Source organism: Rhodotorula toruloides (assembly GCF_000320785.1).
Source record: "Rhodotorula toruloides NP11 unplaced genomic scaffold Scaffold3, whole genome shotgun sequence".
Taxonomy (NCBI): domain Eukaryota; kingdom Fungi; phylum Basidiomycota; class Microbotryomycetes; order Sporidiobolales; family Sporidiobolaceae; genus Rhodotorula; species Rhodotorula toruloides.
Genome location: NW_015622963.1, coordinates 432,260 through 448,536, shown reverse-complemented (window position 1 = coordinate 448,536; position 16,277 = coordinate 432,260). Strand labels below are relative to the sequence as shown.

General features: G+C 62.7%; 5 protein-coding genes across 5 annotated transcripts; all 5 read right to left on the bottom strand.

Annotated features, from left to right (window-relative positions):
* Positions 1–131: 131 nt before the first annotated feature.
* On the bottom strand, positions 132–7,369 carry RHTO_04743 (DNA polymerase zeta subunit; the record flags this gene model as incomplete). Its single annotated transcript, XM_016418407.1, has 22 exons — positions 132–442; positions 555–632; positions 688–914; positions 971–1,141; positions 1,196–1,327; positions 1,387–1,544; positions 1,602–1,781; positions 1,840–1,938; positions 1,992–2,045; positions 2,109–2,236; positions 2,294–2,400; positions 2,466–2,602; positions 2,660–2,792; positions 2,851–2,997; positions 3,055–3,265; positions 3,324–3,650; positions 3,704–3,806; positions 3,864–3,916; positions 3,974–4,366; positions 4,423–6,552; positions 6,607–6,963; positions 7,024–7,369. 22 exons carry the CDS (start codon positions 7,367–7,369, stop codon positions 132–134), a joined length of 5,982 nt encoding a protein of 1,993 aa, XP_016275683.1.
* A 211-nt stretch (positions 7,370–7,580) lies between these two features.
* On the bottom strand, positions 7,581–8,865 carry RHTO_04742 (Flavin reductase-like, FMN-binding domain containing protein; the record flags this gene model as incomplete). Its single annotated transcript, XM_016418406.1, has 7 exons — positions 7,581–7,643; positions 7,719–7,909; positions 7,971–8,128; positions 8,186–8,382; positions 8,442–8,606; positions 8,685–8,738; positions 8,839–8,865. 7 exons carry the CDS (start codon positions 8,863–8,865, stop codon positions 7,581–7,583), a joined length of 855 nt encoding a protein of 284 aa, XP_016275682.1.
* A 726-nt stretch (positions 8,866–9,591) lies between these two features.
* Positions 9,592–11,872, bottom strand: RHTO_04741 (ATP-dependent rna helicase ded1; the record flags this gene model as incomplete). Its single annotated transcript, XM_016418405.1, has 3 exons — positions 9,592–11,416; positions 11,495–11,603; positions 11,833–11,872. The coding sequence occupies 3 exons, from the start codon at positions 11,870–11,872 to the stop codon at positions 9,592–9,594; spliced, it is 1,974 nt and encodes a 657-aa protein (XP_016275681.1).
* Positions 11,873–12,519: 647 nt separating this feature from the next.
* Positions 12,520–13,381, bottom strand: RHTO_04740 (40S ribosomal protein s18; the record flags this gene model as incomplete). Its single annotated transcript, XM_016418404.1, has 6 exons — positions 12,520–12,564; positions 12,651–12,693; positions 12,777–12,875; positions 12,940–13,038; positions 13,150–13,232; positions 13,292–13,381. 6 exons carry the CDS (start codon positions 13,379–13,381, stop codon positions 12,520–12,522), a joined length of 459 nt encoding a protein of 152 aa, XP_016275680.1.
* Positions 13,382–14,733: 1,352 nt separating this feature from the next.
* RHTO_04739 (Lipid-binding START containing protein) lies at positions 14,734–16,120 on the bottom strand (the record flags this gene model as incomplete). The annotated part of the gene is made up of 7 exons (XM_016418403.1): positions 14,734–15,053; positions 15,119–15,228; positions 15,292–15,318; positions 15,384–15,685; positions 15,751–15,806; positions 15,876–15,882; positions 15,941–16,120. The coding sequence occupies 7 exons, from the start codon at positions 16,118–16,120 to the stop codon at positions 14,734–14,736; spliced, it is 1,002 nt and encodes a 333-aa protein (XP_016275679.1).
* Positions 16,121–16,277: the final 157 nt, after the last annotated feature.

The following is a 16,277-nucleotide window of genomic DNA, read 5'->3' as shown; positions in this document are numbered from 1 at the left end:
GGAAGTCGAATGGAAGCGAGGCGAGGCGAGGCGGGAAGAGTCGAAAAAGAGGGAGAAAAAGGCGAAGAGGGCGAAGTCGAGCGAAACGGCCAAGTCCCTAGGTGAGGGACTCAGAAAGTGCGTGGTACTGCTCAGTACCAGGCGGAGAATCCTCCACCAGCACCCGCACCGCCATACGAGGGCGCCTGGTAGAACCCACCGCCCCCTCCGCCCATACGAGGCGGGCCGTACGACGAGGCAGCCGGCGCGCCCCATCCGCCCGACGCCGCACCGCCGAAATTGTTGCCGCCAGCGAAACGGTCGCCGCCTCCGCCTGCTCCCGAGCGGAAGTCGCGAGTCGGTCCCGAACGACCACGTCCTCCTCCGTGTCCGCGTCCGCCCTCCAATGCCGGTAATCTAGAAGACGAGGGTGGAGGTGTCTGCCAGTTTTGCGAGCTCGTTGCTGTTCCGGACGCGTAAGTAGAGGTTCGGACAGTCGATTGAGTCGCAGGCGATGGCTTCGAGGAGCGGATTGCTCGAGCACGAGACGCAGATCTGGTGCAAGGCGCGCTGACGCTGGAGGAGCGCCTGCTTGCGGGTTGAGAGCGAGTAGACGGCCTCCGTCGGGTGCGCTCGACAGTCGGGACAGAGTCCTGCCAAGGACGGTCAGTTGAAGCCTTTCGCGAAAGCAGCTTCGTCTGAACGCACCGTCTTCGCCGTGAGGACCGTCGCATGCGACACATCGGTTGCTCTTGAAGTGCTGCTCGAGCATCGCAGCGCGACCGCCCTTGCCGTCGGCAATTCGGTGCACTCGCTTCGACTTGGCCATCTCGCGGTACCAAGACGTGACGTCGGCGCCCATCAGGTTGAAGACGCGCTCGAGAGGCGGGATCATCATCCTCTCGATGTAGTGAGTTGCGTCGAGTCGGAGCCGCCTGTACTTCTCCTGTCAGTGACGCTTGGAGGTCGACTTGACGAGAGAGGAACGCACGGGTCGGCGAGAAACTCCTTCGGCGCGATGGCTCGGTGGACCTGCTTCTGGCCGGGCTCGGCCTGGAACATGACGTACGGCACGCGCTCGCCGTACTCCGGCTCGGCGCGCGGATCCTCGAGCATAGCGCGAGCGGCGACAGCTGCCCCAGGCGGCGGAAGACGCCCCTCCCTGTAAGCGCAGGCGGGTCAGAATGCTGCGGCTTTGGATCAGGTGAATACGCACGCATAGCTGCCGAGTTTGACCTTCTTGGCGATGACAAAGTCTTGAGGCGAGATGTCTCCGGCCTGCAGCTTCTTCCATTGCCGCTGGCAGTACTCCTTGACGAGCGAGAGGTCGGAGGTACGGAACAGGATCCTGCAGGACACGAGGGTCACCAAAACAAAGCAGGAGGAGCAGCGAAAGAGAGGACTTACTTGAGGCAAGTCTCCTGCATCTTCTGCGTCGCCGCGATTCCGTCACGGCGGACCGTCTCGATGCCCTTGGCGTCAAAGTCCGGCTCCTTCTGCGCCTTGTACTCGTACTTGAATCCGACGTAGCGCTTCTTGGCGAGGAGTACGCAAGGAAGGTAGACCTGGAGGGTTGTCTTGCGTCAGCTTTGCCTTCTCGAGCTGCTTCGCCGCGAGCTCACCTTCTCGAACTTGAGCTTGATGGGCCGAGGGTTCTGCGACGTTACGACGTCGGCGATCTCGTTGCCGATGCGGAAGGCCTCGTCCTTGGTTTTGCCGGGAAGATAGATGAAGAGCGAGTCGGTGTCGCCGTATACAACCTCGGCGCCCCACTCTTTGACGGAGTGAATCGTCTCGAGTGCCTGCACGAGGCGGACGCGGGTGAGCCAAGGGAGACGGCTCGCGTGCCTTTGGACTGACCCTCTCGAGCGTCTCGCGGCCGGTCTGGACGATCGCGTCGGCAATTTCGACGGCGGGCATCCTGCCGGAGAAGGTAGCGGACGTGTAGCCGTACGTGACCTGCAGAGGCGAGTCAGCCTGGTGTCCCAATGACGAGCGAGCTTCAGACGCACATTTGCGAGAAACTTCAAGGCGAGCTGGCGAGCATTCAGAAGCTTTGTCAAAGCCTGCGAGCATTCATCGAGCATTAGCTTCAAGACATCCTCAGGCCAGCAAGCTGACGGGCGCACCTTGTCGCCTTCGACGCCTTTCATGCTGGACTTGACCATCACGCGAGTGTCGAGTAATTCGCTGAGCATCTTGGCGAGGAGCGACTTGCGGATTCGAGGCTTGACGAACATCATACCGTTCGGCGAGACTGAAGAGCTTCCGTCAACAGATGATCTGCGTGGTAGATTTCGCAAGGCGGACGTACTCGTGATGTCGTCCTTCATCAGCTGGAGCAGTCCGGCCGGCAGGTTCACCTCGCTCGTCCCAAACTTTGAAGATCCCTTGAAGTCATGCACGCGGCCGAGGCATGTCCTGCGCGAGAGAGAGAAAATCGTCAGTTCCTTCACGTCGAGTCTGACATTGCGCGAGCCACGCACGAGTAGCAGTAGTTGTAGGCGATCATGACCGACGGGTAGAGCGACTGGAAGTCCATGACGAGGAGCGGTCCCTTGTAGAAGGCCGACTTCGGCTCCATGATGAGCGGCTGGCATTCGGCGGCGTTCTGCTTGCCGACCTGCGAGCCACCGCGAGTGAGACGGAGCACAGGAGGAGACGAAGCGAGCGAGCGCACCTGGACTCGGTTCGGAGAGAGGAGGAGGAAGCTCTCGGGCTTGCTGATCTTGAACATCACCGACTCGACCTTGAACTGGCTGCCGCGCGTGCGAACCGAGTTGAAGTCGACGCCGAAGACTCGTGCCGATTCGCTGTGACGAGGGATTGACATCAATGGAGGAATGAAACCCGGTGGCGAGGCGGACTCGCCAGCACTGGTCCACGACTTCGGCCGCGTCGATCATCTCGATGTTCATCTCGACGCGGTTTCGCCAATACTGGAAGACTTTGGCGATCTTGGCGGGGTCGTCGGACGTGTACCACTCGGTGAGTACGCGGAACGACCAGCGCGGCGTTCTGTGAGATCCGCATCAGCGAGAGGCGGCGGATAAGGAGGAAGCGTGGTGAGCTCGCCTTTCGCGGAGGACGTGAAAGGCAATGTGCTCGAAGCTGTTCTGCTGGAACTTGTTGTCGGCTTTGAGAATGCGCCAGATCGGAAGGACGTGTCGGCCGGTGAAGTTGAGCGTCGACGACTGATTGAATCCCCAGCGGTCCGTCTGCGCGTTGCCGAACCTGCCGGTGTCGCCGTACTTGACCCTGCCGAGCTCTGGCACGAGGTTCCAGCCTGCGGACAGTAGACTGTGAGCGGGCGCTTCCGACGCAGGCTGGTGGGCGCGACGGACTGAAACGGGCTTCGGCTCGTTCCAGCAAGTAACCCCAGGAAGCATGGTGCACCTCGTACCCTGCGACGCATTCTGGGTCCCACTCATCTCGCAGCTTGTCTAGGAACGCGCCGATCAGCGTCAGTTCGTCCTCGACAAACTCGAGCGCATAGTCGGTGATGCCGAGTACGCGGTACGAGTCGTCGGTGCCGACTGCGATGACGCCGACATGCGTGTTAGGCGAGCGACCGTTGGCGTCGAGATCCTCGTTGTCGGACTGCAGGCAGTAGAATATGGCCTCGATCGCGTCTTCCTTCGGGTCGGGGAGCAGGTCGTCTCGAGTGTTTACTGTGCGCTCAAGCTGTTAGCGCGAGCGGACACGAGAGAATTGAGCGACGGACCATGTAGCTCCATTGACAAGACGGCCATGTGCTGCTTCTCGCGCTGGGTTGCAGCACCCTTGGTAGCGGTGAACTTTTCGCTCTTCTGCGTCGGCCCTTCGATCTGCGGGATAGAGCAGCGTTTGTATCGCGCTGGTCGTGCGGGTCAGGCTTAGCACACCTGCGACTTGATCGGGTTGAAGCGCGGCTTCTTCGCTTGCGCCGATGCAGCACCTGCGGCGAACCAATTCAGCGCATCTCTTGGGCGCCGGAGAAACCATGAGTACGCACCATTGGCCTCGAGCCACACCCGAGCATCGGCGAGTGTCGGCGGTCTTTTCGCGGCCTCCCAAGTCTTGACCTTCCTGATCCTCCGCTTCCTCCTGCCGTCCTCGTCGGAGGGCACTCGGCGGTCGCCATCGTAATGCATGAAAGGCGGGAGCGACTTGATAGTCGTGCCGTAGAGCCTGAAGGACCGTCCGCCGTACTCGCGCGCCTTGCGTGGGACGTCGGCAGGCTTGCTGTAGTGCGGGTCCTTGTACCGAAACGCGGGCTGCCCGTACGACTCGATCGTCTGCAGAAGCTGCGAAGATGCCGGTGGTGGTGCAGAGTAGGTGAAGGTGTGCCGAGCCTGCGGGTAGTCCTTCCGAGGCGGAGGAGGAGGTGCAACCGTTGTCGAATCGGCTGCGAGTTGAGAAGCGTCAACCACCTCGCCCGAGCATACGCAGCAGTCAACCTACACTCGCTCGTTTGTTGAGACGTGTGATCGGCCGAGCTCGGTTGCGTTTTCGCGGATTCGGCAGTCGAAATGGCGGGAGTTGCCGTCCGTGGTGAGGACGCTGAGCTGATTGGGCCGGCGCGCGGGTCGGCGAACGCGACGTGCTTCTTAATCGGCTGCTCCACCTCAAACAGCGGCTTGACGTCCTCCTCCTGCTCCGACTCGCTAGCCTCGAGCGGATCAGCTCGAGCCGAGCTGTTGCTGCCGTTCGCAATGAGACGAAGTAAACCAGGAGACGATCGCAGCTCGAGCGGTACCTGCGAAGGGACTTCCTCCTTGATGGTCGGCGTCGGCTGGTACTCCTCGTCGAAGGCATCGTCCGGCAAATCCGCCAGCTCGGCGACTGCTTGCGACGGCGTCCCTGCTGAGCGCATGCGCTCGGGAGGCGTAGGCGAGCTGTCCTGAGCAGACTCTGCTGACGACTGGAGGAAGTACTCGAGGGGCGGAGCCGACGACCGCGTCTCCGACACATGCGAAGCGACGATTGGCTTAGATGGCGACTCATCGCCCACGGCTGCTGCTGCTCGAAACGTGAAGAGAGCCTCTGGACCCTCTTCTGCAATCGGAGATGCGTTCTGCGGGCTCGGCGCATTCGAGGCCGACTTGGCGATGCGCACGACGACCCCTTTGTTCGGACTCGCGAACGGGTTGTGCTTCGTCCTTTTAGACGGTGAAACAGCCGGAGTCGAGCCGTCGCGCGAGGGCGAGCGGGTTAAGGGCGGCGACCGAGCTGGTTGGGCAGACGTGGCGCCTTTAGAGGGCGAAAGACCGCGAGGGCCGATCGGTAGGAAGCTGGCTGCTTGACGACCGAAGGAACCGCCGTTCGACGCGAGACGGGCGAGTGCTGGAGCCGCCTCGTCAACTTTGCGCTTCTTGGTGGGCGAAGCGGAATCGGAATCGTCCGTCGAAGCGGCAGCGACGCTGCCAGCGCGACTCCTCGCCTGCTCAGGCGATGCGAGCGTGCGCTTCGTCGGCGACACGCTAGGCGAGACCGAATAAGCGCTTCGTCCGTCGAGCGAGCCGTCGACGGGCAGACGATCGGTGCCGGCGTTGATTCCCCAGTAGTCCTCCTCGTCGTCTTCCTCGTCCGGATCCTTCTCCCACTCGCCTTCCTGCACCGAGTCCTCCCTGCCGCGCTGCTCGGCACGATCCATCGTCCGTCGCGAACGAGCAAGCGCTTCGGCCTGCGTCGCAGGCGGCTGACGGCCGTCGTCAACGTCCGAACCGTCTGCATCCGGGTCCGAGTCCGCCTCCATCCCGTCGTCGTCGTCCTCGTCGGCGAGTCTCGGGTCCTGTCGCCGCCGCCGGGCTGCCCGGGCCGCAAGCTTCGCCGCAGCCTGCGAGGCCTGCAGCCGGTTCATGTCGACCTCGGTTCGTCCAGCATGCAGCCAAGCGGCTTCTTGAGCCTCCGTGACATTCAGTCCAAAGCCTCGAACAGCCCAAGCACCGAATGGGTAGTTCTTCTCCTCGTCCTCGAGGAAGCGCTCGATGTAGACGGCGTCGACCTGCTCGAACGTCGTCCTGATCCGCTCCATCCACCAGCTGCTCGACTTCTCGACCAGTTTCTCCTTGTCCTCGACGTACGTCTCAAACTCGGGAGCGCCTCTGCCCTTCGGTCCAACCTTCTCGCGGAAGGCGCGAAGGTCCTCCTCGACACGCGCCGCCACCTTCCGCCGAAACTCGGGTTCTCGTCGCCAGATCGGATCGGTCGGCGAACGCTTGTCGAAAGCGCGAGGTACGTTGTCGACGATGTCGAAAGGGCCGCTCTCGCCCTTTGCCGCCCGCCGACGCTGCTCGTCCTCCCACAACTCGCGCACGCTGCGGACGTTCTTCCCGCGCTCGACTCGCTCGGGGTAGAGGAGCTCGATGAAGTCGTGATGGAGGTTGCGAGGAGTGAGGCGGCGGCGATTGAGGATGGCAGAGATGGGCAAGTCGAGCTCGAGGGCGCAATAAGAGACTTTGACTGGACCGCCGGCGTCTGGAGAGGGGTGCATGCGAGACGGCGGGACGGTCCGGGTCGTGTAGGTGCGGAAAGCGTACGGGCCGGAGCAGGAAGGCGGATTGTACTCGTCGGAGGGCGTAGGTTGGTGATCTGCGGGCACGAAGGGTGAGTTGGTGACATAACTCAGGAAATATGAAAACGCACCTGGCAGCTCTTCCCTGAAGGCGCACTCTCCCGTCTCGACCCATCCGCACCCAAACAAGTTGGCGTCGAGCATGAACTGCAGGAGGAAAGGAATGTGCGCCTCGTAAACGTCGAACTGGGTCTGGAGGACAGCGCCGCTCCTGAGCAGCTCTGAGAGTCGGTTCTTGTGCCGCGGGTTGACCATGTAGACCTTGAGAAAGGGCTTGTAGCCGACCGAGTAGCCGTAAAAGTGCGTCCCTTTGCAAAGAACGACGAAGGCGACGTATTGAGGCGATTGTCCCTTCTTGTGCTTCGACGGGAGGGACAGCTCCATCGCCCGATTCAGCGCCGAACCGAAACGCCGAATGTAGTCATTGACTGGGCGAAAGAAGCGTAAGCTCGTGAGTCTTCGTGAACTTTGGAGGAGGAAGGACACACCCGACTCGGGATCCAGTTTGCCCTTGTAGTCGACATAGACGTAAGGGTACGCTCCATGCACGTGCGCCGTCACCCTCTGCCCTCTGTCCGTCGCTCCCCAGATCCGAATGACCGGTACAGCGCGCAACTCGTCCTTTGCGAACGGCGAGCGACGGTTGTCGTACTTTGAGCGGTCGGGCGCCTGGATGTAGTCGATCGCGCTCAGTCGGAAGCGAATGAAGCAGTCTTCCAGCGGGACTGTCGGCGCCGCTGTCCCTCCCGCTTCCTGAGCCGTCTCAGTCGCTTGTTGTGGGGTCGCTGCCGAGGCGGCCGCATCGTCTGGCGGATCTGCGGTCGCGCCGGCCATAGCGAGGGCACAGTCGAGCGCACTTGGATGTAGCAGAAGCCTTGCAGCGGGCACAAGCCGTGAGGAGCGGTGTTTGAGGCGAGATGTCAACTTCGAAGAGGTGACGACCAGAAGAGGGTCGTCGAAGTCTCGCTCGCTCCCGTTCGCGAAAGGCTGGGAACACATCTGTATAGATAGCATTGCGCTCTCTATGTACCGAAAAACGAGCCGTCTAAACTTTGGCGAGGATCGCCTTGACTTCCTCCTTCTCCTTCTCCTTGTCAAAGACGGGGCGCTGCGAGATTGTCCGTCACAGTCAGCGACAGACAAATCAAAAGGCAGATCAAAAGGCAGAGGGCATGAGACGCACCGGCATCTCGTAAGCCCTCGTGGTTCGGCCGTACGTGATTCCACCGAGCCTCGAGACGGGCTGGAGCTTGCCCGTGTCGACGAGCAGCGTGTCGTCAATGATGTCGTCCCTGACGTGGAAGAGCTTGACGCGGCCGAGGACGACGGTGCCGGTTCGGACGCCAGCGTCGTTGTGCAGGTGGTAGTGGTGTTCTGCCGAGAGAGAATGCTGTCAGTCGCTGGAGCTCACGCGCTGAAAGGGAGTGTCGCGCACCCAGCACACACTCCATGACGAAGGCGCTCTCGCCGACTCGAGCAGGCTTGACGAGCTTGCTCGGGACGGGCGTGAGACCGCTGAGCGGCCACTCGCTCACACCCTTCGGCGCGTCGATCGAGGTAAAGTTGGCAGCCTCGACGAAGGGCTCGGAGATCCTGCGACGTGTTCGGTCAGCAAGGAGCGATCGGAGCAAGGCGAAGCGCCGGGCGTACATGTTCGCGACAAACTCTTTCGTCTCGAGGATGTTCTCGCACGTCCCCTTGAGCTCCTGGCCATTCGGATGCGTGAAGGCAACCATGACGATGGGCGGATCGTGGCAAGCGATGTTGAAGTAGGAGAACGGCGCGAGGTTCGTCCGTCCTTGCGCGTCAACGGTAGAGAGGAAGCCAATGGGACGAGGCGTGACGGCCTGCATAGCGCAACTCGTCAGCCGTCGCGCGACACTGGAGACGTCGTAGCGGTGCGAACCGAGATCATCATCTTGTACAGCCCACCCTTGTTCTCCTTGGCCGGGTCAACCTCCCTGAACTTGGCTGCCTCTTGCTTCTTGCCATCCCACAAGCCCTCCTTAACGCCGGGCAAATCCTGACGTCCGTTCGCACCGGTTCCGGGGGTCCAGTCGGGAGAGACGGTCTGTACGAGCGGAGGGAGAGACGGTTGAGGTGAGCAGGTGGAGTGGGAGGAGGATGACGAGGTGAACGAGAGACGCACCTTGGTGACCCTCCACTGCTCGTCTGCGTCAAAGTCAGGCCTGGAAGCTTCAACCTGCGAGCCAGAAGCCAGTGCCCTGCCGTGTGAGCGAGAGCGACTCGCTTCCTCCTCGCCGAACTGACGACCTCGCGAGGAGAGGGGCTTGCGCGCGTACCTGCTGGAACGGGGGGTGGTGCGACATCCTGTACTGTTGTGGTGTGGGTCTAGCGTGCGAAGCGAGTCCAGCGAGTGTTCTGCGAGAGCAAGAGAGCATGCGCTGAGCGAGACCCTCCTCCACCCGGCGGGTCGTCGGTTCCGCCGCTGCAAGTCGTCGTCGAGTGGGTTATACAGTCTTCGACGAGCCTTGTTGAAAGAAACGGGTCCGAAGCTGCGAGCAGACGTCTCTCCAGGACGAACAGGAGCGAAGGCAAACGACGACAATTACAGCATGGGAGGGTTACAGCGAAGGGTAGGGTATCCTCAAAGGCCCGAGGTATCATCTAGTGTTGATGCCTGGCCCGAAGAGGAGACGGGGAGCAGCAGGCCAACTGGGGGGGAATGCATCTTGAGAGGGGTCGAAACGCGACGAGGGTGGACGACAAAGTGTATGGGGACGGACGGCGAGTTCTAGTGTATGCGATGTGGTTGGAAAAGCGGTCGAGGTAGGCGGCCAGTGAAGGGCTCCTCGTTGTACAGGTAGACCCGTCGAAGGGAGGGAAATCGTCCATGATTGTCGAGTTTTGGGTAGATGCAATGCTGACTGCTGCTGGCGAGTGCTGTAGGGATGCGAAGGTACTGCTGGAAAGGTAGGGAAGTCGAACTGAAGCGAGGCGAGGCGGGACGAACGAGTCGAAAGGAGGCGAAGAGGTCGAAGTCGGGCGAATTGGCCGAGTCTCTAAGTGAAGGACTCAGAAGTGCGCGGTACTGCTCAGTACCACGCGGAGGATCCTCCTCCGGCACCTGCACCGCCATACGAAGGCGCCTGGTAGAAGCCGTTGCCGGTCCCGCCCATGCGCGGCGGGCCGTACGACGAGGCAGCCGGCGCGCTCCATCCGCCCGACGCCGCTCCGCCGAAACTGTTGCCGCCAGCGAAACGGTTGCCGCCGCCTCCTGCTCCCGAGCGGAAGTCGCGAGTCGGTCCCGAGCGGCCGCGTCCTCCTCCGCGTCCACGTCCGCCTCCAAAGCCGGTGCTCTGGCGACCCATCGCGTCGAGCCACTGCGGGACCTCCTGCTTGGCCTCGCGGAGGAGCTCGATCAAGTCGCGGACGATGTTGCGGTTGCCGCCGTTGATGAAGGCCGTCGCCTGACCCGTGTTGCCCGCGCGTCCGGTACGACCGATGCGGTGGACGTAGTCGTCGATGTCGGACGGGAGGTCGTAGTTGATGACGTGGGTCACGTTGGGGATGTCGAGACCGCGCGCGGCGACGGCGGTCGCGACCATGATCGGGGTGCGGGCCGAGCGGAACGTCTCGAGGGCGTACTCGCGCTCGCGCTGCGAGCGGTCGCCGTGGATCGAGGTCGCCGCAAAGTTGTTCTGCGCGAGGAAGCCCTCGAGCAAGTCGGCCATGCGCTTGGTCTCGACAAAGATGAGGGTGAGGCCGCCGGCCGGGATCGCGTAGAGGATGTCGAGCAACACCGAGCGCTTGTCCTCGTCCTCCACGTACTCTATTTTTTGAGTTATATTCTCCGACGTCGAGCCGACGCGACCGACGGAGAGGAAGATGTAGTCCTTGAGGAAGTCGCGGGCGAGCATCTGGATTTCGCGGGGGAAGGTCGCCGAGAACATGAGCGTCTGGCGGTCCATGACGTCCGGCATGTCGGCCTGCTGGACGATGCGGCGGATCTGGGGCTCGAAACCCATGTCCAACATGCGGTCAGCCTCGTCGAGAACGAGGTAGCGGACGTTGGCGAGCGAGATCCTTCCGCGCTCCATCAAGTCGACGAGGCGGCCGGGGGTGGCAGAGAGGAGGTCGCAGCCCTGGTCGAGCTGGCGGAGCTGCGAGCCGATGTCGGCGCCGCCGTAGACGACGGCGGGGCGGACCCACGAGCGGTAGGCAAACTTGCGGGCCTCGTCGTGGATCTGCGAGACGAGCTCGCGGGTCGGGGCGAGGACGAGCGCGGTCGGGAACGCCTTGCGGCCGCGGCCGAAGCGGGGCTGGTTGTCCGCCATGGGGTTCGGGCGCGGGCCGTACGTGAAGAGCGCCGAGAGGATGGGGAAGAGGAAGCCGCCCGTCTTGCCGGAGCCGGTCTGGGCGCAAGCCATGAGGTCGCGGCCGCCGGCGACGATGGGGACCGAGTACTTCTGGACGGGCGTCGGGGTCTTGTAGTGCGCGAGGGCAATGTTCTCGAGGAGGTGGGCGTCGATGGGCGGGAGGAACTCGGTGATGGGCTCGGGGACGTCGGTGCCGGTCGCCTCGACGGGGATGTCGGCGTAGGCGTCAAAGTTGATGCCGGTCGTCTGCTTGGTGCCGTCGCCGACCTCGCCAAAGAGCTCCTTCTCGAGGCGCGCGTTCGACTGGCCCGGGACGTGCTTGCCGCCCTGCCACGAGCCAAAGCCGTCGCGGCCGGCGAAGGCGCTGCCGCCGAAACTGCCGCCCGAGCGAGGTGCGCCTCCGCCGAATCCTCCTCCGCCGCCCGTGCGCTGGCCGGTGCTCCAGCTGTCGGTGCGAGGGACGAACGCGGGCGCGGCGGGGTTGCCGCCCCATCCGCCGCCCCCGCCAGCCGCAGGGGGAGCGAGTTGGGCAGGCGCGCCGCTGTCAACGAGGGGTGAGTTCCAAAGTCAGTACAGTTCCACAGTACAGTTCGCGAGTCTGGAACGCGTCGCAACTCACACAGCGGGAACGGGGGGCGCGGCACCCTCAACGCGAGCCTTGCGGAGGTGAGGGGGAACGTAAGCGGCGCGAGGAGCGGGAGCGCTTCCGCCGTTGACGTTGAGGGAGCCTGTGAGTGTGGGTGGTGTGTTGGCGAGGAGAACGACGGGGCCGAGGCGGGTGCGAGTGGCGGTTTTCGCGAGGTCGAGTCGAGGGCGGGAAGGACGTGATTGCCGTGCGAGTTGCGTGCGAGCGCGAGTGAGGGGTTGTGGCGGTGGGCGGGTGGAATAGGGAGAGTCAGGCAGTCCTAGTCAACGTGTTGCTCGTCTCTGCAGCGGTTCGAGGAGGGGTGGACGCACTCATCGAGCCCTCGAGACCGGTGTGTCCATTCTGCGTCATTCGAGTTGGAGCGAGAGAGTGTGTGTGTGGTGTGTGTAGCTGTTGGTTGACTGTGTTGTCTGATGCTCTGCTAGCGTGAGTGCAGGCGAGGTTGTGTGAGGTGGAGAGGGAGAGAAGCGAGGCGAGCGCGCGACTTGGTGGCGTCCAAGTTCGCAAGGCTCGAGCTCACCCTCACTTCCTCGCTTCCGCTCTCTCCTTCTTCCTGTGGCTGTCGTGGCGCAAATGACACTCTCGGAACACTATGAGCACGCTCTCGAGAGAGCAGCAAGCGGAGCGAGTTGGAGCGGGCGATAGGCGACCTTCTCTCCTAGCTTCGAGAGGCAAAGCAGCGACGACAACAGCGCAGGCGTCGATTCGAAGCAAGCGCCAGCTCGAGAGAATCGAGAACATGTAGTAACCGAGCGGAGAAAGCCTAGAAACGCGAGGGAAGCGAGAAGGCCAACCTCCTCCTCGACCCCCTCGTCCTCGTCTCACAGCTCTCCCAAACGTCCGATAGGCGCGAATCGCTCGTCGTTCGACCCAACACGTTGCAGAAGACACACGAGACCACCCGGAGGCCGTCCCTTACTTCTTCTTGCTGTGAACACGAGGATTGTCAGTTTCTCGTCTTCCTGTGGCCCAATTCGCTCGATATTGGAGATTCCCGCTCACCTGACACCCACGGTCTTTCCCCTCCTGCCAGTGGTCTTAGTCTGTGTCGTTTTGGGAGGGTTTGGGGGAGTTTTGAGGTCAGCGCGAAGGAAAACGGGTGAGGGAGGAGGAGAAGGCCAAGACGCACGTGCTGGCCGCGAACACGGAGGCCCCAGTAAGTACGGAGACCACTGTAGAGCGCAATGGAGCCCGTCAGCGCTGGTCAGAGGCGGAAAACTCGCGAGCGAAGTAGGGAACAAGGTCCGAGACGAACCGGTGGTTGCGGATCTTCTTGAGGCGCTCGAGGTCCTCGCGCATCTTGCTGTCGAGCTGGTTCGACAACAAGTGCGTGTACTTGCCATCGACGATGTCCCTGCGCGCGCCCGAAGCGTGAGCAAAAGCGAAAGGGGAGCAAGTGGGGGGAGAGGGGAACTCACTTCTGCCTGTTGACGAACCACTGGGGGATCTTAAACTGAAGGGGGTTCTGCATGATCGTGACGATGCGCTCGAGCTCGTCCGGGTTGAGCTCGCCGGCACTGGTGAGGCGAGCGCAAGTCGCGAGGATGAGAGGGAAGGGCAGAGGGCATCGTCGTCAGTTCCCGTTCATCCTGCTCGATCCGACCCGCTCCAAGCAGCGCCAAACTAACCGCTTGCCGAGGTCGACGTCGGCCTTCTTGCACACCAAGTTGGCGTAGCGGCGGCCAACACCCTTGATCTCGGTCAAGGCGTACTGCGCGATCCCACCGTCAGCGCCCGTTCTCGCGCAAAAGAGAGACGCGCCGAACGAACCATGATCTTCCGCTTGCCGTCAACGTTGGTGTTGAGCAAACGGAGGATGTGCTGGAACTGCACGTGAGCTTCGGGGACGACGAGCGACATGGTTGCTGCGGTTGGCGAGTCGGGCGAGGTCGAGAGGGACGAGAGAAGAGGGTCAGTGATGCTCTGGTGACCGCCAAACTGGCCCCGCGCGAGTTTGTCGAGACGTCGTGTGCCACTTGGGTGCGAGGAGGGGCAGCGGTTCCCGACCGTCTCGCGGCGTCCACAGCGCCCGCCTGACCCGCCTGACTGCTCCAACCTGCTCTCACACGCTCGTTCACACCCGCCGCACTTTCCCCAGCCCACACCAACGCACCCTCGCCCCGCTGCTCCGCCCAAGCGCAAACCCTCCTGCGAGCCCCTCCTCGCGCTCGTCTCACACCCCTCGCGCGCGCTCGATCCGGTGCGCAGTCGATCCAAGTAGGGCAATGTACCTCTGTCGACGTGTAGCGAGTGGTGCAGAGCGGGTGTGTGGGCGAGCCGGGAGGGATTGAAAACGGCGAGAGATGCGGGCGATGGGAAGGGCGAGACGGCGGGCGGCGGTTCGAACGGGAGTGGGCGGGGCTGCGTGTCAGCTTGCGTGCTAGCTGGATGGGCGCGAGACTGCGTGCGCACGTCTGAAGTTCGCGCGGGAGGAGTGGCTCGAGGGAACAAGCGAGCTCGTGCGGTCGCGCTCTCGCCCTCGTCGCTCCCCTCAGCTTTTACCACTACCCACCACTCGCACGGGGCTGCGTAGACAGGCTCGCAAGGGACCGAGCACACTCTCAGCTACACGCCTGGCCAAGTCGCACCGCTCGCCGTCGCCTGCCGCCGCCGCACCACCCTCCTCGACCCTCGACCGCTTTTCCTCGCCATCTCGACACCGCGCACGGGATTGACAGACCGTGCATGCACTGCTGGGCACCTCTCTCGCCGGCTCACAGCTGAGCGCGAAGTCGAACGGCGCCATTAACGACTCGCTCCCCCTCGCTCGCTCGCTCACGCACGCACGCATACACGCACAACCCGCACACGAAACAGTTCAACCATGATGACCCAAACACTCAACACAATTCTTATCTACATTATCGGACCCATACGGCGGAGGGTTCTGCCTTTCGTCGTCGGGGCTGTTGAGAAAAGAACGCCTGATTCCTTGAACTGTTTTCGTTCGTGCGGGTTGTGCGTACGTGCCGTGCCGTGCGGTGCGTGACGGAGATCTTGGCGTCGTTGCTACGGTCGGTGGAGCGCCTCGCTCTGCGCTGGCGGGCGCCCGCTGGACGATGCCCAAGCCTTTCCTGCTTCCTCTGGCTCTGGCCGTTGCTTTCTCTTCTGCTCAACGACGCTCAGCACGCTCTCAACTTCGCCAGGCCACCGACGCCCGCGGCTGCGCTGAGGAGAATAAGTTACTGCTTTGGCACACCTCGCTCGACCGGCTACTTCGGCGTAATGACGACTGTCGCATCCTTCCCGCTCGCGGTCGTCTTGACCCTCACGACACCCTTCCCATCATCCTCACACTCCACTCCCTCTCCCTCAACCCTCACATTCACACCACCACTATACATCCTCTTCGCGTCATAAACAAGCTCAAACCCGTCGCCCACTTGCGAGCCAGTCGTCACGACGCAGCGGTACTCGCGGACGTGCTCGTCTGTCTCGGGTTTGGCGGGAGGGTCGGAGAAGTATTCGGTTTGGAAGATGATGGAGGTTGAGGAGGTTCCGGAGGGAAGACGGATGTAGGGTGCGTGGCCGTCTGCGAGATCCCTCCAGCCCATCAGCGTGGTCTGTGTGAGGAGGAGAAGAGGATGGGAGACGCACACTGGTAGTAGACGTCGCGTGCGCGACCGGTGCACAACGGAGTCTCGGTCGCGACCATCGAGACCATCGCGATGGGCATCGAGCCGTTCAGCGCAATCTTGACGATGTAGCTGTGGCGCGTCCGAGCTAGTCAGCAAGAAAGCAAGGCGAGAAAGCGAGGAGAGAGAACGAACGTGACTTTGAGGTCGTCGCCAACCGGGCTGCGAGCGAAGTAACCCTGTCAATTCCGTCAGATCAGGCGCGGAGGGAAGCGACTCGAACGCACGTGAAGCGCCACCCAGAAACAGTAAGCGTAGCCCTGGTCTTCCCCTTCTGTTCCGGCGCCCACTGCTTCTCCTCGATCGTGGTCTGTACAATCATCCTCTCCCCCTTCTCGCTCCCGTCCTCGGGATGATAGTTCTTCTGGATCCCGACAATGTCGCGCGGGTAGACGAGCCAGCCCATCCCTTTCATGACGGTGTAGAAGGCGAACGAGGTGCGGTCGTAGCGAGCGAGCATGTGGCCCGTCTCGAAGCGCTCGTCCCAGAGCTTGCGCATGCCGGGGAGCTGGACGACGCCGCCGAGGAACTGCGCAGGTGGACACACGTAGTCAGCATTCAGGCGGGGAGTGAAGGACAGGAAAGCGAGCGAACCGCTTCCGAGTTGGCGTTCTTGACGAGGGTCTCGCCCTTGACGGTCGGAACAGCGTCTGCGAGTTCGCACAGTCAGCCAAATTGAAACGCAGTCGGAAGAACATGAGGGTCGAGATGTTGCGCACAAGGGTCCTGAGGAGAGCAGGCCGGTCAGCAGCGACCACAGCGGACGGCACGCCCGCACACGCACCTCGGGGTCCTTCTTGCTCCACAAGTGCACGTCCTCGCGCTCGCCCTGGTCCTCCCACTCGCTCTCGGGCGACTCCAGCTCCTTGAGGAAGAACGCCTTCGCCGCCTCCAACTCGGCCTGGTGCGCCGTCGAAGTCGGGTAGTCTGCGACAGCGGGTTTGTCTGGCTTGTGTACGCTCATTGTGCAGCTGTTTGCGCGGTCTGTGAGAGAGAGTGAGAGCGAGAGGTCGAGGTGGGGCTGCCCCGGCGAACTTGCGCTGGCGGAGAAAGGACGCCACCGACTTTGCGCTCGTCGCCGGTGCAGGGTCATGCGGGCGCAGGCGGGGACTGCTCGTTCT